Raw genomic sequence first — 25,588 nt, 5'->3', positions numbered from 1 at the left:
AGCTGACTAGAAGCGAGTGCTCTCCCACCTTAAGGCTGTCCTGCCCCACTGTGCCAAGGAAAATAAAACATAGCTATGGCATTCTCTGGAGGTCGTCCTTATAGGACCCAGACGTCTATGATACGGGGCTGGCCCAGGCAGGTGCAGTCTCTTGGACTCTTCTCCTTAAATGACAGTCTTGCCTAAGAATCCAGTAAAGCTGGGGCATACAGAAACTGTGGCCTTATTAACCTGCTCCAAAATAATGGAGAAAAGTGACTGCATGGGCACGATTTTTAAACCCATTTTAATTTTTATGGAAAGGGCAATACATGAAAAGTTACTTTCTTAAAACTTGGTATGAGTTCCCTTTTTAATACTTTTTGCCATTCTTTGCATAAAGAAGTCAGACAATTGGTCTTTGTAGACTGAAGAGAGCTTAACTTGCTGATTCAGTTAGATGGAGAAAATGATCTTCAGAGGATTAATGGTCATGCTTGCAGTCCCAGTGCTTTGGAAGGCCGTGGGGAGAGGATTGCTTGAAGCTAGGAGTTCAAGACCAGCCTGGGCAATGTAGGGAGACTGCCTCCAACCTCATCTCTACAAAAGTTTTAAAAATTAGGCATGAACTCAAAAGTCTGAGATGGAAAGATGGCTTGAGGCCAGAAGTTCAAGGTTATATAGTGAGCTATGATTGATGACGCCACTGGACTCTAGCCTTAGCAACAGAGCAAGACCCCATCTCTTCAAAAAAAAGGAAAAGAAAATAAAAAAAATCTTTAAGCAAAGGAGATTTTGAAATTCTGACTGAGACCATTTCTGTAATGGGACAACTCAGCCACTCAGAGGGAAGTCAGGTTGGTGGAGAAGGACCCAGGTCAAGGAAGGGAGGGGGTTCTGTGCCTCGAAGTGCTCCAGACCCATCTGTGGTGCCCTCCATTCAGTCTCAGTTTGTCTGGCTGGTTCAGATTAGATCCCTGAGCCATGCACCCTAACCCAAGGGAGAGGTAGGACCCCACAGGCTAGGGTTGGAGCAATTTCTGGGGACAGCAAAGAAGTCTAAAGAGCAGTGATGAAATTCTGCAATTGAGGCAAGTGCTTCAATTGCTTCTCCTCCCCTTTATCCCATTGAGAATAGCCACTGAATTCCAGATACAGTGATACATGTATTGGGAGATGAATTTCCACAGTGGCCTCAGGGGTGACTAATAGACTGTGGCTAGTTAGTTGTGTTATTGAGAACATAATTCTTAAAAACCCAAACTCAGACTTGACCCCAGCCAAACCAATTAATTTCCCTGTTCTGCGGTTTACATCTTCCAAAAAAAAAAAACATTCTGAATGCCTAACATATACATGGTCCTACAAGTGGCATTGAGAATATAAAGAGAAACAAGACAATTAAAAAAATACATTAAAGTACAGGTTTAAGGATAGGATACCATGGGCTACCTTGGACCCTAAACCCCCAAACCTTCAAAAGGACATGGCTGACCATAGAAGAGCTAAGTAAGGAAAACTAAAACCTACCCTCAGGTTAGCAAAAGAACTTAAGTTAATTTTCAATTGACAGTGATTATCTTTTTATGCTATGAAATTTCCTGGTTCTGCCATGTAATTTACAGTTGCTACTAGAACCTTACTTAGCAGACAAGTAGTCTGACACACTTGTATGGCAGAATCACTTGGAGGAACTGATAAAGCTAATAAGGGACTGATACATTGTCGTAGGGAGGACAAGGTCCAGGCCTTTGTACTGTCACTGACTTCCCCAAGCGATTCTGATGCCATCAAAGTTGGGAAACTCCCAGTAGAGACTCTTCTGTGAAGTGGCAGAAATCTCACGTAGCATCCTGGGTGGGTTCCTGATTAAGAACAAAACTATATGATCTTCTGTGAAGTGGCAGAAATCTCACGTTGCATCCTGGGTGGATTCCTGATTAAGAACAAAACTATATGAACTCCCTCATGCCTCTCCAAAATATATCAAGGACAGAGTGCCCAGGCTTCCAATGCAGCCCACCCCAGCCACTCACAGTGCAGAGCACTGTCCTGCAAGAAGGGACTAAACCAGGCGGGGAGAGTGAATTAGTCCTGCCCTTCCAAATTCACTGCACACACAGAATTTCCCACAAATGGAACTGATTCTTCCTTGACCTAATAGAGTGAAATTTCAGACTCTAAAGAGCTCTCTTTTTAAGTAGAAAGCAATGATGAGTAAATAATAATAAAAACTTGACTGTTCTGCATCGACATGTGGCAAGCAGCTAAAAGATACACCATAACTAAGTCTGTAAGAAACGCTATTCTCTTTGAAAGAAAAAATGAAAACTCCATTTAATTCTGGGGAAAGTGAATATTTAACTGATAAAACGTCTTCTATCCCTTTCCCACTTCTCTATAAACGCAAGGGATGTTCATATACAACTTTGTCTTAACACCCAAATCCCCTCCCTAGGCCCTGCTCTTCTTTTATGAAAGAGGCTCCGATTTTTTTTAATTATTAACAGAGGTGCTGTGTTAAAGGAGTCCTGAGCCCTGAGCGGTCTTATCTGAGGTGGGCCTGGTAAGAACACTCATCTTCTGAAAGGAGTCTTCCTTTAGTGAGGGGGAACAATTGAGTGACTGTCAAGAGGACAGGAGCAGAAAGGCTGGGGGACATCTGGGGATCCTAGGGTCCAGGGACACTTGCCATGTCTAGCTTTGTGTTTCTTTCTGCTACACTGGTGTTTTTTTCTCCCCAGCTGAAGACTTGAATAAATATTTTGATTTTCTGTTCTTGCCGACGATTACAGCATCTTCTTATTTAATTATGTCTTCTTTCCAAGCGAGAATATCCAGGTTTCGGTTGGATCTATTTTAAGGTGAATTAATTAACCAGCATAATAATACATTCTTATATTTCTTTTTTTCATTATTTTTTCTCTAAAATAGTTACAGAGCACACGAAATAGAATCCCTAGTAAACCACGTTGTCTTTCTGGGTGTGTGCGTTTGTTTCCTTTTTCCGGACAGGGGAACCTGCCCCCGGACTACAGAATTAGCCTGATTGACATCGGCCTGGTGATTGAGTACCTGATGGGCGGGGCTTATCGCTGCAACTACACGCGCAAGCGCTTCCGGACCCTCTACCACAACCTGTTCGGCCCCAAGAGGGTGAGACTACAGCAAATTCCTGGGCCCCTCTAGGACAGCCAAGGGTGTGGCTTCTTTACCACCTAGAGAAAGAGCAGTAAAGGAGATAACTGCCCTCTTCTTCCTTCTTACATCTAGAGTGTTAAGTTTTTCTTTTCTTTTTCTTTTTTTAATTTATTTATTGTTGGGGATTCATTGAGGGTACAAGAAACCAGGTTATACTGATGGCATTTGTTAGGTAAGGTCCCTCTTACAATCGTGTCTTGCCCCCAAACGGTGTGGCAGAGTCTATGGGGTGGGGATGTTTTTAGTGTTTTGGTTTTTTTTTTCCTCTATGTCCAATTCTAATGAGAAAATATCAATGAGAGTGAACTTAAATAATCAGAGAATAGTAATGAAATTCAAATTAATCTTATTCTTAAGCTTATTAAACTTGGCAGTTTTGGGGTCTTGTGATCGATTTGCCCCTTTAAAAATTGTTGAGAACCCCAAAGAGTATTTATCTCTGAGAATTCTCTCAATATTTACTGTGTAAGAAATTCAAATTGAGACTCTAAAAATATTTCTTAATTCATTTTAACATAAGAATCCCATTAAAATAAAGGTTTATGAAAAACATTTTCAAAAACAAAAAAATTAAGAGTAGCATGGCTTTACAGTTTTTTTGCAAATTTCTGTAATGTCTGACTTAATAAAAAACAGATTCTCTAAATGCTGCATTCAACCTACTACAAGATGTTTTGAAGTTTATAAAGAAAATCTGATCACATAAAAATATGTGTTAGAGCAGCGCCTGTGGTTCAAAGGAGTAGGGCGCCAGCCCCATATGCCAGAGGTGGTGGGTTCAAACCCAGCCCTGGCCAAAAAAAAAAAAAAAAGAAAAATATGTGTTAAATATTATAAATATATCAGAAAAAAAGGAAGGAGTATGAGTGTCTTAACAATCTTTTCATATAATTGTGGATATTCTTCTTTTGCACTACACAAAAATCTAACAAGTAGCAATTTCTTAAAAACGAGTTGCAGGCTAGGCTTGGTGGCTCACGCCTGTAATCCTAGCACTTTGAGAGGCCAAGGCAGGTGGATTGCCTGTGTCATGGGTTTGAGTCCAGCTTGAGCAAGAGCTAGACCTCGTCTCTAAAAATAGCCAGACATTGTGGCCAGCGCCTTAGTCTCAGCTACTCAGGAGGCTGAGGCAAGAGAATCACTTGAGCCCAAGAGTTTGAGGTTTCTGTGAGCTAAGACACTACAGCACTCTACCAAGGGAGACAAAGTGAGACTATCTCAAAAAAAAAAAAAGAGTTGCAATGTGAAACCTAACACCGTATAAGTGAACTTTTTCATACTCTGTCCATTAGAATACTCTGGTCTATCTGGGAGTGGTTCCCAGCTACTTAGGAGTCTGAGGCAGAAGGATGGCTTGAAGCCAGAAGTGGCTGTTTGTTACTATTAAAGTGCCTGTGAATAGCCACCGTACACCATCCTGGAGACTAGAAAACCAAAATTTAAGCCTGAGAAAGAATGAGACCACATCTCTACTAAAAATAGAAAAACTAGCAGGGCATTGTGGCCGGCACCTGTAGTCCCAGCTACTTGGGAGGCTAAAGCAAGAGGATCTCTTGAGCCCAAGAGTTTGAGGATGCTGTGAGCTATGATGCCACGCACTCTACCCAAGGAGACAGAGTGAGATACTGTCTCAAAAAACCCCAAAAAACCTAAAATTTAAAAAAGTAAAATAAAACCCACTGGTCTATTTTGTATTGCGTATGGATTTTGTAACATCATAGGTCAGGCACTAGAAAATGTTGGTTTGTTGAGTTAGGCAGATCTTCCAAATGTTGACACATTTCATTATACAATTTCCAAAGATCACATTCATTAATATTATCTCTAATCTCATCAGGAAAGTCTTTACATACTAAAGAGCTATCAAGATCATGAAGAGAAATGCATGTTTCCCAAAATTCCAATTTTTTTGAAAGTTTGAATTTTTTCATTGGCAACAATTACTGTCAGTTGTTTTCCTTGAAATAATAACCTCACTTTAGTCATTCCAAAAATGTCTGCCAAATGTCCAAGTCTAAAAAACCATAGTCTGTCTGCCAGCCATTCCTTCAAGTAAAAATGATATTCTATGAAAAGAAAAAAAGTGGCTATAATTCAATGCAAACCATCGCATAAGTGCTTTTCCCCAGGATGACCCTTCGTATGTAGTTTAGTGTACAGCAGTAATACTTTGGGGACATACTTCCCATTTTATCCCACAGAACAGCAAAAGGACATGTAGGCAAGGGGAGAGATTTATTATAGTTAATAATTTTTAGGCCTCAGCAAGAACCTTATTTAATGAAACCTTTTTTTTTTTCCTGCAAGTGCCTAACAGTGGAATCTAATGACAGCTGGTTAAGTTTAGTACCCTGCCTTTGTTCTTGCTAAAGTGCCCCACAGTTATTATTCACTACTGTTTTTGCACCATCAGTGCAAATGTTAACATGGTATCAAAACCCAATACCATCTTCATATTATTACGACAATAGCTTTGATTTCATACACCCTCTGAAAGTGCTTCAGGGGCCTTCAGGATCCATGGACCACATTCTGACAACAGCCAGGCCAGCTGGTAGTAGGCATGATTTTTATTTTTGACAAAGCTTTCTTCTGTATAGGAAGATATGTTGTGGGACTGGTAGAGAACTCTGATGAAATGTGAAAAAAAAAATAACAAAAGTTTTAGCCTGGGTGGTCCTTATAGAAGTTGAAAGAAAAAGGAGAGAGACTAGGTTCTAGCTGTTCCAGCTCGAATAATCAAATAAATTTTTGAGGAACTGTAAATGCCACAACTTTATAATTTACTCAAATCACTTTCAAGATGGTACCCAACCATTCTGTAATACTTAAAAGCTTAGAATTTGTATTCCTGCCCCTTAAGATATAATTTTGATCTCTCCTTGTTAAATGTAAATCAGTCTGTGATCTGCTGAGTTGCCCTCTCTCTCTGTCTCGGTCTGTGCCTGTTTTGCACATTCCCAGCAAGGCTGATGATGACCTCTTGTGTGCTGACACTTTCCAAGCCATTGAGTACCTTTTGCCACCATCAGCACATGCCCTCTAGCCCTACTCACCCTTGCCCCACTGTGCCGTGGTATAGGAAGATGGCTAGCATGAAGCATCCAAACATACATTTCTAGATAATATCCTAAGTCTCCAGAAAATAGAGGTTTTTCAGGGCTTTCAGAAATGTCTTATTTGATCTGTTGGATTCGGTGTCTCATTGCTCATCTGTCTTAGTCTGTGCAGGGGCTATAATAAAATGCCATGAATTGGGCTGCTATAACAACAGAAATTTATATCTTACAATTCTTGGTGAGTCCAGGATCAAGGAGCTCATAGATTTGGTGTCTGGTTCATAGGTGACACCTTCTCACTGTGTCCTCACCTGGTGGAAAGGTGAACAAGCTCCCATAGGCCTCTTTTACAAAGGTACTAATCCCACTCACGAGGGCTCTTCCCTCTTGACCTAATCACCACTCAAAAGGCCCACCTCCTAATACCGTTACTTTGGGGTTTAGAACCTCAAAACATGCATTTAGAGAGGAGGCAGTGCTAGGGCGGTATCAGCCAAGCAGGATGGTTATAGGAAGCTAAAAAAGTCTTAATACACAAAAGACCTGCTCATTGTACCTCTCCAGTTTCCCAATTTTCCATGATTCACCAAAATCACATCATTCTCTTAGAATTTCTAGAAATAAGTTCTTCTTGTGGTATTCTATTTAGCAAAATAAAAGTAAGTGGTATATAGCACAATAAATTTCTTAAATTGCCTATTTTAAGATGTAGTAGGACTCTTTTCTTACCTCTATGAAAGAAAGATCTAACCTTGTTCATACATTTTTTTTTTAACAGCCCAAAGCTTTGAAACTGCTGGGAATGGAGGTAAGTGTTTGCTCAATTTATTAGTGTCAATTATTTATTCACTACATCTCCCATCTTAAAAAATATGTCTAGCAATTCATTTCAGTGGGAAGTCTTAGTACATAATTTTAAAATTAAAAAAATTAAAATTTTTCAAGTGTCACTGGGGGCATCTCACAGTATCTTTGAAAATTCTACCATGAGCTAATGTCAGCATGGCAAAGAAAAAAATATTTGAAATACTAACTTAAAGAATTAGGAAGGATATCCATTCTAGTAAGCAGGATCTCTTCATAGGTATTTATAAATGGCAGAGATCAGAACTACTTCACAAGTGCATCTAATACATATGCATGAACTTGAGATAGATGATCTATTTTCCATCTTTTTTATGTGGTTATTATCATATATGCAAATAGGATGCCCTGTGTTTTCAGGAAAAAGAGTAGTACTGTCCATCATGGGACATGTACAAACCAACCTACCTGCAGCAGATAAAAAAGGACAAAGAAAAATAAAATAGCCCATTAAAAAAATAACTTTTTAATTAGAGTACAGCATTGACATGTTTCCATAGGACTATGCTTATGTATTAACTATAAGTTGTTTTAAAGTTTGACATGCATCTGCATGTAAGTTCTTTTGGGATAGGTGCTGGCCTAGTTCATGGATCCCAGAATTGAACCAGTAGAAGACATATACCCTGTTTCCCCGAAAATGAGACATCCTCCGAAAATAAGACCTACTTACAGGAAAGATAAGACGTCCCCTGAAAATAAGACCTAGGGCATCTTTGGGAGCACACCTTAAAATAAGACACTGTCTTATTTTCGGGAAAACAGGGTAGTAGCTACTTACGTAAAGAAAGCGATTCATTTTCTAACTCAACCTGTATGTTTTCCCTAAAATTACAGGACGATATTCCCTTGAGGCGAGGAAGAAAAACAACTAAGAAGCGTGAAGAAGAGGTGGACATTGACCTGGACGACCCTGAGATCAATCACTTCCCCTTCCCTTTCCATGAGCTGATGGTCTGGGCTGTCCTCATGAAGCGGCAGAAGATGGCCCTATTCTTCTGGCAACATGGCGAGGAGGCCATGGCCAAGGCTCTGGTGGCCTGTAAGCTCTGCAAAGCCATGGCTCACGAGGCCTCTGAGAATGACATGGTCGACGACGTTTCCCAGGAGCTGAATCACAACTCCAAGTTAGCCTGCCTAGCAGATGGGGTGGTTGGGGTAGAGATGGGAAAGTGGGCTTCATAATACTACAGGGTCTGAGCTACCCAAAACTTTAAGGGGAGACAGTATCACTACAATAGTGCACGCAGAGGTGGGCGTGAGTAATTAACCTACTACATGTGGCAGTTCATAAAGTTAGCTAGAGATTTGTATTTCATCCTCTCAACTACCCCCCCAAAATGGGTCCTGTTATTATGCATTTCTGAGAAAAATGAGGATCAAAGAATTTAAGCAACTTGTCCAAGCCACACATTTATGGTTGGGAAGGCTAGAATTTGAACTGAGGTTTGCCACATTTAAGACGATATATAGCACTCTAATTATTGACTGATTAGCCTGTTCCCTGCCCTGTCTGCCCCAAATCTGAGGCCTTGAGTGAGCAGATCACGCCTGTTTGACTAATACCCAGTTGTAAACATGGTATCTCACACGCAGTGACGCTTAATGCGTGCTGGCTAGATGAATTTATGAACAGACTAGTCCCCATAGGAAACAGCTACACCACACAGCAACCACCTTTTGTGACTGGCCATCAGGTCCCCATTTTTGTCACTCGTCTCTGAGCTGACCTGAAGGACTCCTTCTCCCATTCTCCCTTTCAGGGACTTTGGCCAGCTGGCGGTGGAGCTCTTGGACCAGTCCTACAAACAGGACGAACAGCTGGCCATGAAACTGCTGACTTACGAGTTGAAGAACTGGAGCAACGCCACATGCCTGCAGCTCGCGGTGGCAGCCAAGCACCGCGACTTCATCGCACACACATGCAGCCAGATGCTGCTCACGGACATGTGGATGGGCCGGCTGCGCATGCGCAAGAACTCAGGCCTCAAGGTCAGTGCGCCCAAGGCGGCCCTCTGGGCTGTGCCGGCCTGAGGGTTGGTTGGAGTTGTCCAAGCCATATCTACTGTGGGGTTAGGCATTCTCTTGTGTTATCAGGGTAGTTCCAAACTCCGGCCATGCATTAGAATTACCCCTAGAGTTTAGTTTAGTTTAGTTTAGTTTAGTTTTGCTTTGCTTTGCTTCGTTTTGTATATAGAAGCTAGGGCCTCCCCCAAGTCCTGCCAAATCAGAATCCCTAGAGAGACTGCCTAGACATTAATATTTTTCATAAGATCCAAAAGTGGTGGTAATCCACAGGGACCACAGGAAGTGCCATTTGCGTGTGCACAGGCCAGCACACCAGGAGTCCTCACCTCGGCACCTGTCACCCTGTGGCTGCCTTAACCTCCCGCCCTGTATCATGTCACAGAGACATTGGCTCTTACCAGATGTGCTTGAGATAGTGTTTAAAACTGAAATAAAAATGAGACAGATTTACATGTAAAGACATTGCTACATAACCCTGATCTACTTTTAAACGAAGAAACACAGCTTGCAGACCACTCTGTATAACCTGAGTCCTTCTTTCCCAGTGTGCACATGTCCTGGCATGTCTGTGTATAAAGTAATTTGTACAAAAACAGGAAGGATGGTAATTGTTCACAGTCCTTACCTCTGATGTAGAAAGGATAATGCTAAGAACTTTCCTGGTTTTAAGATAAGTGGGCTGATGTGTAGCTTTTGCTTTTTTAACGGTTTTTTAAAAGTTTTTGAAAGACATCACTAAACTGAAAGAAGTAAAAGAAAGACAAAAATAGAAGGCGGAAGATTGAAAGAATGTGGGGGTTTTTGTTCCTTTTTTGTTTTTAATTTTCATGATGCTGGTTTCTTTTTTTCTTTTATGACTATATGATAGTTAAGGTGTACAACATGATGTTTCAATATACTCAGTGAAATGGCTACTATAGTCAAGCAAATTACCGTATCTGTCATCTTGCATAGTTACCCTTTGTGTGTGTGTGTGATAAGATCTACTCGCCGGGTAAATTTTTAGTATACAGTACAGTATCGTAACTGTAGTCTTCTATAGTTACAGACTGTACTGTACTTACCCTGCAGATCTCCAACTTTGTGCCCTTTGACCTACATTTCCTTCCTCCCCACCCCCAGCCACCAGCTTTCTGGCCCACCATGCCTCCTCCCACCCCACTCTTCCTATGGCTCCTGGCCCAGGGTCACAGAAGGGTTCTGTACAGTGAGTCATGGACATTCCACAGCTAGTGACCGCCAAGCCCTCTCTCAGCTCTGATACAGGGTGTAATGTCCCCCAAAGGCTGCCAGCATGCTACCTGAGCCTTCCCAGGCCTGCCAGGCACCCAGAATTCAGGGTCATCACCGTCCCGTTCCTCTGATCTGCTCTTGAGTCCCTGTGAGCAGTCAAAAACAGCCTGTCTCTGCCTCACTATTTGAAGATCATTTTTTTCCTGAAAGCTTTTATTAGCCCTTCAGAATCTCTCTCTGCCCCTCACCCTGGAGCAGTTTCTTCAAGGAGGTTTACTTTGGAAGCTTTGTACCCCAGTGTCATTTTAGGATGGAGAGATGAAATGCGAGATGACTGGGGGGCCACAAGATAGATGTCAGTATTATCATTCAGAATTGCACTTGCTCCCTGACAAGGGAGAATGAGATTGCCCTCTCCTGGGAAGGGCCTCTGTATTTAGTAACCTCACATAGAGATTTACACAAGATGTTTAGACCTGAGAGACATACAGTGCTGGCATTTGTCCAAGAGCATCCTCTTGGTGCATGCAGAGTCCACCAGGCTGCGTACAAGCTGTTTGTACAGTGCTGCCCACATAAGCGCATGGTGGCAAGTTGGAGAACTTGATTGTCAGACCTCTTATGTGTGTTTCTGTTATATTGGGGGGTTACTCTAAAATGAATAAGATGCTATACTTCATATACTCTCTCAAGGTCAACTTACAACAATATTTTTTAACAGAGATAATCAGATAATACAGAGACAACCCCACTTGACATATTAGCAACTGCCAATGGATGTATATGTGACCTGATTGCAATCAAAATCAAGCGCTGTCCAATGGCTAAGTGGAAATCTGAATTCTCTCCTGCTCTTGCCCTGAATAGAGCCTCTCTTTTTCCTTAGTTTCCTCCATGCAAAGTGAGTTTTAATTGGGTAAAATGCTTTCTTCCCCCTACAAGTCAACTGAACTACTATGCAAAATAATATCCCAGAAGAGACAAAGTGACCCTGTGAGCCGTAATGTGTTCAGGTATTCAGCTGGCAGGTCAGGCCCCCCCCCCAGAGCGTACAACACTCGCGTGCGTGTGCATACACACTCTTGAACACCATGCCCCAGGCCCTCTGATTCTAAGCAATCGCCCTAATCTTAATCCTTTAAATGTGATTATTATTATTATCATTATTATTACTTTAGGTAATTCTGGGAATTCTACTTCCTCCTTCAATTCTCAGCTTGGAGTTCAAGAACAAAGACGACATGCCCTATATGACTCAGGCCCAGGAAATCCATCTCCAAGAGAAGGAGCCAGAAGAACCAGAGAAGCCCACAAAAGAAAAAGAGGAAGAGGACATGGAGCTGACAGTAAGAGAGCGCGGCGCCGTCCTCGCCCGTGGGGACACTCGCTGATCCAGCTGTCCTGCTGATGAGAACGCTTGTGTCAGGCCTTGGCTCCCTAGCCCCTGCTGTGTTTAATCACAGGGAGCTTTCATTTAAGTATTGAGACCAGGGTATAATAAAAGTGTTCCCTTTCTGGGTAAATATAACATGATTATTATAGGGTCCACATGTATGTGAAATCTTTCAGCCAGCCAAGGGTGCAGGACAAACCCGTACAATTCAAAAGCAAGACATCCTACATTTTCCAAAAAATCAAAGTATTACCAAAGTATTACGAACATCTGGGTGATGTGTCTGTCTTAGCACATGAAGAGAGAAAATCCTGATTTGAGAGCAGCCAGCTTCCCTGAGCTGGAACTGTTCTGCTGATCAGAAGCTGAGCCTGTATCTGTCTTCGGGGTCAGGCTCACAATGGCAGCACTAATTGAATTTTGAGGTTTGTATGGAAGGCTTTTATTAGCTCTTCCTGGTATAATTATAGAGCATGGATGCTTTGTTCTGCAGAGGGAAGGGGGCAGCTGGGCCTGGGACTGCTACCCACAACTCCCGCCTGAACAGCGTGACTGCCACTGGCTCCTTTCCAAAGGCTAAAAATACCATGCACTATTAAAGGGACATACAGGGCTTGAAAGCTTGGAAGCTGTCAAACAGCAGCCCCTACGGACTTTCTTGATGTGCCTCACACACACCCCCACCACCACCCTGGTTGATGACTGTTGCTTTAGTGACCCATAAGAAGATATAAGGGGAGAAAGCAAAAATGAGTTTTGCTCAGGTGACAAAAGGCCTTTGCATTATTATCCTAGTGAGACCACCGTTTGAATTGTTTTTCCCATAGATAAACAATATTTCTTTCCAGTAGGCCCTTTCTAAACGTCTGTTTGCAGCCCAGTCCTGACTCAGTGAATTAAAAGGCAACGTTTGTTTCAGCTCAGGATCCTTGTAACAATCTGTGGAGGAGTGCACTCAGCTCTGTCTTCCCTAACAATCTGACCCTAATTTTGGCCTCTAGATAGGATAAGGCATTTTAATCATTTGTAGATCATTGGTAGTAATAATCCCAAATCTTTCTTGAATATTCCAGCAGAATGTGTGCTCTAGAGCCAGAATCCCGTCCCCTTACCAGTGAGTAGGGTTATAACCTCTAACATGGGAATAACATTGTCTACCTCACAGGTGGTATGTATCGCTTAAAAAGTATGCATGTAAACTACTTAGATTGGCAAATGGCACACTGTAAACTTTGATAAATATTCATTAAGATTGTTATGACAGTGCTATAGCCCTTTTTCATGGAAATTTCACAATGGTCCTACGAGGCACTATTATTAATATACCCATTTTACAGATGAGGAAGCTGGGATTCAGAGAGATTAAATTGTCCAAGTTTGCCTAGCTAATTAATTGCAAGGCTGAATTTAGAACCCGGACGTATAGACTCTGTTGCTCATGCTTTTAGCCAGTGGGTTAAGAAAGAGGGAGAATTTCTCCCTACTCTCAACTGTGGGTGCTCAGTTGGTTTGATTGACCATGCAGCAAAGTGAATCCAAAGTGATACCCTGGCCTCCTATGTCAAGTGTCCCGGGGCCTTGACCTTAGCCACGTCCTAGAAAGATAGCCAGAAGCTGGATCAGCATTATCCCAGGTTGGGTTTCAAAGAAGAAAGAAAAGGGAGGTAGTAGCTTTGTGGACCTGATCCTTCAAGAAGCCACAATAGAACATGCATCTCGGCTGTGCCTGGTGGCTGACACCTCTCATCCCTTGACCTCAGGAGTTTGAGACTAGCCTCAGTAAGGTGAGACCCTGTCTCTACTAAAAACAGAAAAATTAGCTGGGTGGGTACCTTTAGTCCCAGCGGCCTGGGAAGCTGAGACAGGAGGATTGCTTGAGCCCACAAGTTGGAGGTTGCTAGGCTGACACCATGGCACTCTAGCCTGAGGCAACAGAAGGAGAGTCTGTCTCAAAAAAAAAAAAAAAAAAAAATTAGATGCATCTCCAGACTATTAGCAAGGTCCTGGTGTTGTTCACTGAGAACCAGCTACCTGGCAATCACTTTACTACCAAACTACCGAAGCTGGTTCTCCACAGTCAGGGACAGCAGGGAAAAGAGGAAAGGAAAGGAAAGAAGGGAAGTGTGGGCTGGCGAGCTCCAGATTAGACAGCAGCTGCCTTTCAAGCCAGGGCAGCCTCCTTTGACTCTGATGGCGAATTCTGTCACTGCTCAGACACTGCTTAGCAAGCTCCCCGCCACTCCCCGGGACAGGACTGGAGACTGTGCCCCCCTGGCACCTTCTCTCCTTTCATGGGATTGACATTTCAGGTTCTGTGCTAAACTAATATGTCCTCTATAAGGATGGGACACTTCCTGTGGCCCTTCTAAAACTATACACAAAAATATCAACCCCCGTTCACTCCATTTTTGTGGCCTTAGGAGTTTAGTTCACCTCGAAATCCTTCTCAGCTTTGACATCTGTGTCCAGCCAGCCAAGATTCTGAAACCGAAATGTGGGGTTTCATCTGTATTTGACTCTGTTAAATTCTGCTTTAAGGAATATCAGAGGAAATATTTGACTGCAGGGAAAAGAAATCAGCAAAATCACAAGTTAAGCTGCTTAGGCTGGAATTAATGAAATGTCAAAAATTCAAACCCGTGAAAGACAAGCCTTTTACAAACGCATTCATGTTGGAATATATCTGAATAATAAAGGCAAAGCAGGTGGTGGGTTTTGTTGTTTTACTCACACAGCCAGACAAATGTCTCCACCTTGCACTTTGCCTAATGAAGTTCCAACAAGTCCATAGCCTGGGGCATGACTAGGGCTCTGCTGGGAAAGCCACGGTTCCTAGAGGTTACCCCAAGACCCTCTCACCAAGATGCCTAAAAACCTTCAAGGTGTCTTTACTCTCATCTCATTGTGTCACCAAATGGCACTGTATTTGTCAAGCATATAAATAAGTAGAACACAAGCAGGACGACTGTGTTATGTAAATTATAGAAGGCCAAGTATCAGGTAACCTCAGAGCTTCTTGAGGTCAGCAACCAATATTTATAGAATTTTATTGCTGTCTAGTGTGCTATGTCTGTCATGAAGATCAACTCAGCTGTCTGATCAAAATAAACACTTAGGTAGGCCTTGGCATGGAACCTTACCTACCCATTAACTCAAGATATTTCTCTAGCCAGGTGGTCCAGAAAGGAATGGAAGTTACCTTCTCGAGAAATCCTACTGGTTACAAGGAAATCAGCTGTGATTGTTACATATTTAAATAAAGTGGTTATTAGAAGCAATGATCCAAGTAGTTGAAGCTAATAGTTGTATATTTTAGGTAAGATGGTGTGAAAAAATAGTTATCTAGTGGTTATCTTTATTTTCAACTTCAAATCAGATTGTTTCTATAATTAGATCGCTCAACTTTAAACTCATATTCCCAGGAATCCGTCTTACCACAAAACTTGTCATTCCTGAGAAGTTAGACAATTTTACCTTGTTCTCACATTTAATAAAAATCTCCAGACTCTGTGGAACTAATTTTGTCTTAGAACAATATTGAAAAATTAAGGCAAATAATTATGCTGTTGTAGATTCTAATAAAACATTTTTTTGTAGTGAAAGATTTCAACTATATCATTTTAGTCAAGAGTATCCAAGAAGATCTCAGTTCACTGATGTTTACTGAGCACTTATTATCTCAGTTCACTGATGTTTACTGAGCACTTATTAAGTGCCAGATGCTAATTAATTTGTAGGCCAACCCGATAGCAGGTGCTTTATTACCCCATTTTATGGTTTTAAAAAGAAACTAAAACTCAAAGATGTTAAAACTGTGTCCCTGGTGCCACCATTTATAAGTGTCCAAGTTAGGACTCAGTCTCCCATCTGAGGGACACAATACCTGGACCTCTTTCCCACTAGGATCTTTAGATGTCTTTGAGGCATCCTGTCACTTGCAACCCACACAGGCAGGTGTTTGCCTTTCCTCAAGTCCTGCTTTTTTTGCAATTAGGTTTTACAGGATTTGAAATCTGGGCACCAAAGCACATGCCTAAGAGTTGGCACATCCCTAACCTAATTAAGTTTTAAGCACTTCAGATGATTTACCTCTTGACTACCCACAACCCTTAGATAAATTAGGGATTCTGATCCAAATTACTCTGACTTAGCATGGGTAGAGACAGACTTGAATCCATATCTAGCCTATTTCATGACATGTATGGGGAGAGAGGGTACGGAAGGACCCGTGGCGGAAGCCTGGCCTTGCTGGGCTAAACACGTCCTTCCTCTTGGAGCTCTGGGTATCTCCTATCACCCACATCTTCCAGAAGCCTAAGGGTGGAAGCGAACAGAATAGTCAAGAAATGCCTAACCCAACTATAGCACAAGACTATGGGGAAAGGGCCAAGGAAGGGGAAGGGAGTGGGGAGGTTTTGGTGGAGGGAGGGTAATGAGTGGGGCCACATCTATGGTGCATCTTAGAATGGGTACAGGCGATTACACTAATGTACACAGCTATGATTTAGCAATAAAAAAAAAGAAAGAAAACAAATAAATAAATAAAAAGAAATGCCTTCAAGGCCTTCCACCTAAAGCAAAGGGTAGACACCGATCATATGTGCAATACAAATGCACATTTAAGGAAGGCACAACCTCTAAATCTCTGGGACCCTGGGTTCTTAGGTTTCATGAGCACCCTTCCCTCATCTATAAAACAAGCACATTGAACTTCATGCCCCCCAGAGCCCAGCTGTGATGGTATCACGTCTCTTCCACTGTAGGCAATGTTGGGACGAAACAATGGGGAGTCCTCTAGGAAGAAAGATGAAGAGGAAGTTCAGAGCAGGCACCGGTTAATCCCCCTGGGCAGAAAAATCTACGAATTCTACAATGCACCCATCGTGAAGTTCTGGTTCTACACTGTAAGCATCTTTCCTTTCCTCCGGCCTGGTGGATGGGCACAAGGAGCCGATGTCCATTTCTCATGCACCTGTGTGGTTTTCTTTGCAAGTCGTAATGTGAGTCCTCACAGGCAGGATGGAAGGCTCTGTGACCTTGCTTTTTCAATAGCTTTGCAAGGTTTGTGGCGTTAGGAAGCTAAGTTGGGAAGCTTCCACGGGCTACATTTCTCCACCTCTCACAAAATAAAGGAAATGGTAAGAGAGAGAACTAACAGAAATAGAGGTGAGATGAATGTGAGCCTAGTTAGCAGGAAAGTAGATGTCCTTTTTCAAAACACTTCCTTGTTCTGGAAGGGGGAGTGCTAGATTAGAGCTGCCTCTGTTGTAGATGCCAATCCTGGGTTTGATGTGACATTTAAGGGCTGCGGAAAATATAAAAAGTAACCCCCCTAAAGAAGGTGGCATGTATGTGTGACCACTCCCAGTCTGATTCTCGTTCTGACACAATTTCTTTCTTTTTTTTTTTTTTTTTTTTTGAGGCAAGGTCTCAGTCTGTCACCCAGGCCAGAGTACAAGAGCCCTATCATAACTCTGCAACCTCAAACTTCTGGGTTCAAGGGATCTTCTGGCTCAGCTTCCCTAGTAGTTGGGGCTACAGGCATGCACCATCATGCCTGGCAAACACTTTAAATCTTATTGTCTGTAGGGATGAGGTCTCGCTCTGTTCAGGCTGCTCTGGCACAATTAACTTTCAAACCACAGCAGAAAAAAACTACTGAGGAAACCTATCAACGTGACAGGTAGTGTTCAGTGCGCACACCCTCCAAACATTTTCTGCCTGCGAAGCAATGAGTTGTCCCCCAAATGGCCTCCTGCTATGGTAACACTGGTTCCACAGTTTCTACTTTTCAATGATCCTTCAAGTTTAAGGTGAGCTTTTCTCCCAGGTCGACTCTGCTTCTGTCCAGCCACAGTGGAACTGGGCCAGATGAAGGATAGTGCATCTGTATTTTTAGCCTTTTCCACCACCAGCTGCAGAGCAGTCATTTGAGTCAGCAACAGGGACATCTGAGTCTGAGGCCACGATGACTCAAATGACCATCTGAGGTGCCTTTTGTATCTCTCTGTCTGCGAACATTGAACACTGGCTTTAAAGCTGAGTTTCTTGACCTCAGCATGGCTGCTATTTTGGGCAGGATAATTCCTTATTGTGGGGGCCACTCCCCACACGTAGCGTGTTCAACAGCTTCCTTGGCCTCTGTTCAGGAACATCCTCCATCCCCCAAATATGACAACCAGAATGTCTCCAGACATTGCCAAACGTCCCCTTGTGGGATAAAATTGCCACCGGTTGAAAACTATTACTTTAAAAGTGTGGTCTCAAAAGAAGATAGGATCTTATGAAAATAGAAATATTATAATGTTTTAGTAAGGCAAAATTCCAAATCTATCAATCTTAAAAAGAGAGAAAAAATTCGCCCCCCACCTAAAAAAAAGAAAAAAAAACTGAAGCATGCAAAAATCATGCCTATTTATATATTTTATACAGATCCATATTATTTTTAAATTTGCAGAAAACAGCTTAGTGGTGACAAGCATGGACTTTGAAATCCAGCAGCCTGGGTGGGAATCCCATCTGTGCCTCCCGGTAACATGTGCCCTCAAGCAAGTTACTTTCCCATTCTGTCCACAGTTTCCCTAAGATGGGGATAATAATAGTACTTACTTTGTAGGATTTAGTGAAGATTAAATGTGTTAAAATATGTAAAGCACTTAGAACAGTGCCTGGACACATAAGCACAGTGTGAATGCAACTGCCGGTTTTTCATGGGCTACTCATGTTGCCCAGCAGTGGATAATGAGTGCCATGTTCCCCCATCCAGCCATCAACAATAATAACGTCATTTATTGAGCACCTACTTTGTTCAAGGCAGTGTTCTAGGTGCTGTAGAAGTACGCTGCATAATCCTAATAACAATTTTATGAAGATAATATTTTTGCTGCCGTCCCATGGCCAGCCATCCTCTTACCCGACGCTGCCTCGGCTGCCTCCACCCGGAACAGGGTTTGGCAAACTGCAGCCCTCAGGCCGAATCCAGCCCACTGCTTTGGATTGTGGCCTGCCAGCCAAGAATGAGTTTTACATTTTTAAAGGGTTGAAATAAAGTTTTTAAAAGAATATTTCATGACATGTGAAAATTACATAAAATTTAAATTTCTGCATTTATAAATAAAGTTTTATTAGAACACAGCCAAACTTGGTTACTTACCCATTGTCTGGCTGCTTTTGCGGTTGCACAGTAGAGTTGATTTATAGTAATAGAGACTGCTGGTCCCATAAAACCTTAAAAAATTAACGATCTTGCCATTTGCAGAGAAAGTTTGCAGACTCCTGAAAGCAGGAAAGAAAGCAATAAATGTAATAATACCAATATATCTAAAACTTTGTTAGGAATGCAAATTCCTGGGCCCATCATAGACTCTTTGAGGTGTGGGGGCCTAAGTGTCCATCTTCCTTCTGAGTGGTTAACTGGGTTGGCCTCAGAAAACCCAACCAACCGGATCCCCTCGAGGTATTCAATGGTGTTAACACAACAATTCTCAGAAACCCATTTCACTTACTGACAAAGCTCAGGCCTCAAAGAAGTGAATTGGAGTTGTGGCATGCCAGTTTTTTACATTGCCAGAGATGGTTAACAATGAAATTCATTTTTAGAATGAAGGTCCCATTTGCTTTTGGTTGCGTTCTTGTCTGTAAGAGTATGCCTCACTCTGATTTCCAGAAGTGTCCCCTTCTGTTCTTCCCAGGGTTCTGAAAGATAGGCCACACCTCGTTTCCATATCAGATCACTTGTCCATCTTAACAAGTTTCTTGAGGAGCAGGTTGGGTCTTCTTCTGTTCTAAGAAAAAAAGGAGGCAGGGATCCAAATGGCTCCCAGATCCTGTTTGTGCGGAGAGCCCATTTCCAGTGCCCAGCTGGAGAGGATTCACATTGAAGATTCAAAGCGGAACTCGGGTCAGAGGATACAGCATGCACCCTGGTTTTCTCTAGCAGTGACAAACTCTGTCCTCTGTAAGTCCATATACCTCTTCTGCTCTCTAGAGACAGTAGGGAACAGCCCAGGAAGACAGCAGGGAACAGCCCAGGAAGACAGCAGGGAACAGCCCAGGAAGACAGCAGGGAACAGCCCAGGAAGACAGCAAGGAACAGCCCAGGAAGACAGTAGGGAACAGCCCAGGAAGACAGCAGGGAACAGCCCAGGAAGACAGCAGGGAACAGCCCAGGAAGACAGTAGGGAAAAGCCCAGGAAGACAGCAGGGAACAGCCCAGGAAGACAGCAGGGAACAGCCCAGCCCAGGAAGACAGTAGGGAACAGCCCAAGGATCCACAGCAAAATGTGCCAGGCGTCCGTGCTTGCATTTCATCCCTTAGGAAACACACATCTTGGCTAATGAAAAATATAGAAAAAGAATGTTCATGCAAGTAAAATACAAATTCTTATAGAACTACCACGGAAAAATAAGAATCCTAAGAATATACTTTTGTTGTAAAGCTTTGACATTGTACACGGGTTGTTAAAGCTCACAGAATATACATACACAAACACACACTTAAACCATTAAAGCGTGTCACGTTACGATGACCCATAGCAAGGTTCCATGAACGTCGCCGAGCTCTGGGATAGGGCGCTTCCAACATCGCGGCCAGTCCTCTGTTGTGCCATCTAAACGTGTTTAAAGACCTTATTTTCAGAAGTCGTTTTGGGGGGAGTTATCCCAAAATACTATATTATAGGAAAAGTTCATTATAGAGTAACTGTGATTTAAAGAACAGGTAGGAGCTAAAAGGGATGAAAGTGGAGCAAGCATAAACGATAATGAGGATGATTTAAAAAAAAAAAAGAGGAGAAGCTGAGGTAGAAGAATGGCCTAGGCCCGGGAGCTGGAGGTTGCTGCGAGCTATGATGCCGAGGGCGACAAAGTGAAACTCTGTCTCTATAAAAAACAAAATAAAAAAGAAAGAAAACAAAAAAAAAAAGAGGAAGGAATAGGTAACTGAAGATTGAAGGAAAGCAAGGACTGAGGTCAGAGGAGGTAAGAGGAGAAACAGAAGTATCTTGAAAAAGGAGGTAAATATTAGTCATTCATTGGGCCTCTACAGTGTGTTGGGAGATAGATCCCCACTCCTCCCAAAGGTCCTGTAAGGTAAGTAGCAATGATCTCCATTGTACAGAATGGAAGACCAGCTAAGTTAAGTTATTTACATAAGAAGTAAGTTCTACACAGCTAGAAAGTATGTGAGCCAGGATTAAAATCTGTGCCTTCCCTCCCTGCACCACACACTAGACCTCCATTCAGAGAACAGGTGCAAGTTAGAGAGTTACTTTAGTACTAAGATACAGAGGTTCCAGAAGAGGGGTGTGTGTGTGTGTCACTGGGCCCACCTATGAAAAGACAAGATAATGCTTTGGAATGTTTGCAATGAGTTGGGTAAAATGATAAAAAACAGGGCAGTTAACAAGATTCATTTCAGCTAGAAGCAATGGAATTTGATCCAACAAAGAACAGGGAGCAACCAGAAAGAGAGAAGGATTTCAAATCAGAAGGAGGCAGAGCATGTATTTTAGAATTTAAATCATTAAAGTCCTTTTTTTTTTTACATTCTGTATTCAAGGACTACAGACTGAAAGCCAGTGTGTTGTCATGATAAACAGAAACCATATGAACCAAGTTCCATTTTGAACTGATTTTTAAACAATGTCCTACATGAATTTAACTACACTCTTTCATGAAAGGATTTCATGATTTGCTAATGATCTTAAAGATAGGGAAGGGTGGGAACTGGGCACAGATTAAAGTCATAGTCCCAAGTAGGGTGGAGAGCAGAGCAATCGCTCTGCTGGAGAGTGTGATTGCACCCACTGCACAAAAGATCTCTTTTAATTCCCACATATTTTCACCTTTAAGAGATAAGGAAATTATATGTGCCAACTGTGTCTGCAAATGTGACCGTGTTGCGGGGTCTTAGAAATACCTGTGACTCAACTGGGCTCAGTGGCTCACACCTATAATCTCAGCTCTCTGGGAGGCTGAGGTGAGTGGCTCATTTGAACTCAGGAGTTCAAGATCAAGATTTGAACCCAGGAGTTGAGTAGAGACCCCATCTCTACTAAAAACAGAAAAACTAACCAGGGGGAGGGGAACACATATCCATATCCCAGCTACTCCAGAGGCCAAGGCAAGAGAATTGCTTGAACCCAAGAGTTTGCAGTTGCTGTGAGCTGTGATGCCACAGCACGATGCAGGTCAACGGAATGAGACTCTGTCTCCAAAAAAGAGAGAGAGAAATACATGTGACTCCTATTAGGAATCTATTTATTCATTTATCAAAAGCAAAAAGGGAAACAAAGGAAAGAAAAGGAGGGAGGGAGAGAAAGAGAGGGCCCTGTTAGTAGAGGAAGCAGCATCTTTCTCCATTTGGCTGTGTCTCCCAGCTGGCTGCAGCTTCCTCCACCTTCTACGCAGTCCTCCCTAGCTCCAAGGTCACACAGTAACCCTCAAGGCCTCAATCCTTTCGCCCACACTGTGTCCTATTCTTTACTATACCACTCTGAAGAGTACAGAAAGTTTGAATGAGCTCTCTCTTAGTTTCAACCCATGGCGCCCGAGGCCCCTCAGGCCAATAGGTGCCTTATTCCACTTGAGGCATTGCCTGGAGAGGATTTAGCTCTGCCATTTCCCCGAGGGCGAGTTTTCTCTCACTGCTCCTTGGCCTTTCATGCAAGAGCCTCACCATCCTTCCAACCCTCCACTCACCTTGACACAACAGAATCCTCCAGTGTGTCACCAAACCTGAACCCTGAGAAGTTTCTGCGGACATCCAGCAATTTGTTACTCACATCAGGATTCGACCTCAAGGCGCTAAAGCCACGTGAGGACTGAACCCCACTCCAATTCCTATAGGCCACACAGACCCATGCCTTTGTATAAATTGTGTTGTCTTCCCTTGTTTTGAAAGAAATGCTCCAACTTAGATAGGGCAGAAAAGTGGTGCAATGAGAACCAGGTAAAACCCGGTCAGGACGCTGACAAACCCAGCACTTTAAGGTCGTGGGGAAAAGATAATATTAACTCAGAAGAGAACTAAAGTGGGGCCTCAACATAAAGTATGGGCTATTTTTATGTTGGTTCAACCAATGTACAGGTTATTACATGTGTCTTCCTCTCCTCATAGACAGTAATTCTGCCTGGCATTCATGAGGCAAAAATCCACTGTGCTGTCCTAGTTTAAGAACCTAACGTCCATGCATGAGCAAGAGCCGCCAGGAAGACACACAAAAAATGGGTAATTGCAAAACAAAATAATGCATCATGACACAGGCACAAACAAATTGCCAGGATGCACTTTGACACATTTAAAGGCCAAAAGAAAGATTGCATATTAAATTATTGCAACTACAGTACAGCCTCTGTGAGTTGAACACCCGAGAGACTATAGCAAACTGGTCAACCTACAGAGGTGATCAATATTAGGAACTAGGCCTCCTGGACTGAGCCGTACCTGGGGTGCACATCCAGCCTGTGATGATTCCATCAACTTCAAGAGGTGGTCAATGTAGAGAGGTGATCAACAATGGAGGTTCCACTGTGTCACACTCTTTTCTAATTCTTTTGCTAGTTTAGAACATGTAAGTTCATTTTGCCATGAATGCTGTGTCACACGCACTGACCTTGCCCTAGGCTGCCCAGCAGTGGCCTCGCCCGAGGCCAGCACTCGGGGGCCTCCGCAGCCAGAGCCCTGTCTTGTGTTCCCTCATAGCTGGCGTACATCGGATACCTCATGCTCTTCAACTACATCGTGCTGGTGAAGATGGAGCGCTGGCCCTCCACCCAGGAATGGATCGTCATCTCCTATATTTTCACACTGGGAATAGAAAAGATGAGAGAGGTAATTGCTTTTGCAAAAGAAAACATGGGAGAAAGACAATGGTTAGTTGTATTTGTGGATGGAGGGGAGTACCAGGATCCAAAGTAAGCCAGAAACTATTTTGTTTAACGCTGCTGCTTTTCCTCCTTTGACAAACCCCGGGAGGCTTCACAGTGTGCTGGTTATAGGGTTGTCATCCCAAAAGTGCTTAGGGTTTCTATTCTATTTTCTGCTAACAGAGCTTCTGCCGACCCTGCCCCCCAAGAAACCCTTCAGTTGCCTCGGGTGCCATTTACGCCTCTCTGTACTCAGGCCTACCAACGTGACTTTCTAAATTTTGCCACTTTTAACTCCCATTTCAACCCCTTACTCTGCGTATCTTTGGACACAGCTTGCCTGTGAATCTCCAGATTGTTTCAGCAGCTCCAGAAGCAGCTCTACTTTCATTCATTTATTTAATTTATTCTACATTTATTTTTCCTTCTCAACACTCGGCATGTACCTGCTGGATGTCAGCCACTCCACCAGGGTGAACTGAATACAGTTCCTGTCATTTAGTTTGAAGGTGCACAGTCCCTCTTTTCTCCCTCATTCCCTGTGGCCAAAAAGGAGCCATCAGAAGGCCACTCCTAGATGATTTAGCAGAAATGGAAGCTGACCTCAGGGGCTCATCACATTCAGAGCCACTCAAGTGGATGTGATCAAGCCAAATTCCACAAGAGGGCGCTGCAGCCCTGCTCAGTGCTCTCTGCAAACCTATTTCAGTGGAGAAAACCTTCAGGAAGGCAGGCAGGTGAGGTGGTGCTTTCCTCTGCGTTTTCCTCAGAGCTGCAGTCAGCAGGTCAGGTCCTTTCCAGAAGAAATGATCCTGGTCAAGTCCACTGCACCTCTGAGAGCGCAGGACAGCCCTCCTTGCTGTGTGTACTACAATGGATGGGAAAATACACCGGGCACCAGAGGAAAGGATTCCTACAAATTCACCTTTGCCTTCATTACCAAGACAGGTTAGACCCTGGAAAGGGTTTCTTCGGCTCTGGAATGATTTCCTTCAGAGAAAAGATGCAGTATCTATTTGATGCAATTGTATTAGAATCATAAAAAAAAAAAAAAATCCTTATTTTTTTCTTTGAGACAGAGTCTCCCTCTATTGTAAAAAAAAAAAAAAATATATATATATATATATATATACCTTTTGCTTGTATTTTGAGCCCTCTCTTGAGTTTTTAAACTATCTGGGGAATATTTTCATTCTAACAAGCATCTCCCCATCCTGAGAACTAGCCCCACTTCATAAGGAACAGGACTTTTAAAAACATACAAACGGGAAATGTCTTGCCTTGCTCCAACTCGCTGTCTACCCACGCATGGTGCCTTTGCTTCTTGACCAGTATCGAGGATTTCCCATTTGTAAACTGAAAAACAGTCATAAATTTGTTTGGGTCTTTGTGTAGCTCTCGGAGAACTGAGGCTGCCACTGCTGGGGGCCCCGAGCTATCCGGAGCCAGCTGGCACTCTTGTGATTTAACGCCCAGATGCATATTCCTTCCCCCTGATGAGCAGAAAAGGGAAAGACTTGAGCAGGGAGATTGGAGTCTCTCCAGGGACTAGCCTGGGAGAAGAGAGGGAGCAGTCTGTACTCCCTGGACTGTTCTGGGAGACACTGCCAAACAGGCAGGCTGCCAGGAACCGCAAGGCCCAGTATCCATTTCTCCTGAGGCTGCATATAATAGCAGAGAGGGCAGGGTCAGGAAGGGGTCAGCCCATGAGTCCTTGCTCCCAAGGTAGCCGTGGGGAGTGAAGCAGTGACCACTTTAGTGTCTGACCTTTTCCTCTGGGGCCCAGTGAGTTGGCTCCCTGACCCTGTGTCCCAGGCCTGAACTCACTGAAGAGATGCTCAACGACCAGGGGACGAGGACTGCACAGGCTGCCTCAGCCCGCAGGCCCTCAGCGGTCAGATGCAAGATCCTGGAGACGTGGAAAAGTTTGCATGCTTCCGTGCCTTCCCAGGGACACACAAGG

The 25,588-nt window shown here is 43.1% G+C and overlaps 1 protein-coding gene and 2 long non-coding RNA genes across 9 annotated transcripts in view; 1 reads left to right on the top strand and 2 right to left on the bottom strand.

The window, feature by feature from the left end:
• LOC128574237 (uncharacterized) overlaps window positions 1–19,804 on the bottom strand; it is a 30,721-nt gene extending 10,917 nt beyond the window's left edge. Inside the window, exons 1-2 of the long non-coding RNA XR_008376650.1 lie at window positions 19,263–19,804; window positions 18,911–19,032 (exon numbers count right to left, since the gene is read on the bottom strand). This is a non-coding gene — a long non-coding RNA (uncharacterized LOC128574237). The remainder of the gene's footprint in view (window positions 1–18,910; window positions 19,033–19,262) is intronic.
• Window positions 1–25,588, top strand: part of TRPM3 (transient receptor potential cation channel subfamily M member 3) — a 584,594-nt gene that overhangs the window by 482,511 nt on the left and 76,495 nt on the right. For 4 of the 7 annotated variants that reach the window (XM_053574844.1, XM_053574834.1, XM_053574841.1 and 1 more), the window contains 8 exons: window positions 2,808–2,843; window positions 2,995–3,135; window positions 7,018–7,047; window positions 7,941–8,230; window positions 8,867–9,095; window positions 11,543–11,710; window positions 16,521–16,661; window positions 23,462–23,590. In XM_053574844.1, coding sequence (XP_053430819.1) covers window positions 2,808–2,843; window positions 2,995–3,135; window positions 7,018–7,047; window positions 7,941–8,230; window positions 8,867–9,095; window positions 11,543–11,710; window positions 16,521–16,661; window positions 23,462–23,590 — 1,164 coding nt within the window. The remainder of the gene's footprint in view (window positions 1–2,807; window positions 2,844–2,994; window positions 3,136–7,017; window positions 7,048–7,940; window positions 8,231–8,866; window positions 9,096–11,542; window positions 11,711–16,520; window positions 16,662–23,461; window positions 23,591–25,588) is intronic. The other 3 variants (XM_053574847.1, XM_053574838.1, XM_053574831.1) reach the window with 1 other exon arrangement.
• LOC128574241 (uncharacterized) lies at window positions 19,990–24,190 on the bottom strand. The gene is made up of 3 exons (XR_008376651.1): window positions 24,072–24,190; window positions 23,373–23,566; window positions 19,990–20,090 (listed from the first exon to the last, which is right to left on the bottom strand). It is a non-coding gene; the product is annotated as an uncharacterized LOC128574241 (long non-coding RNA).

The sequence above is a fragment of the Nycticebus coucang genome, chromosome 2 (genome assembly GCF_027406575.1).
Source record: "Nycticebus coucang isolate mNycCou1 chromosome 2, mNycCou1.pri, whole genome shotgun sequence".
NCBI lineage: Eukaryota > Metazoa > Chordata > Mammalia > Primates > Lorisidae > Nycticebus > Nycticebus coucang.
Note: the sequence above shows the minus strand (reverse complement) of the source record. Positions and strands in the feature narration are given on the sequence as shown.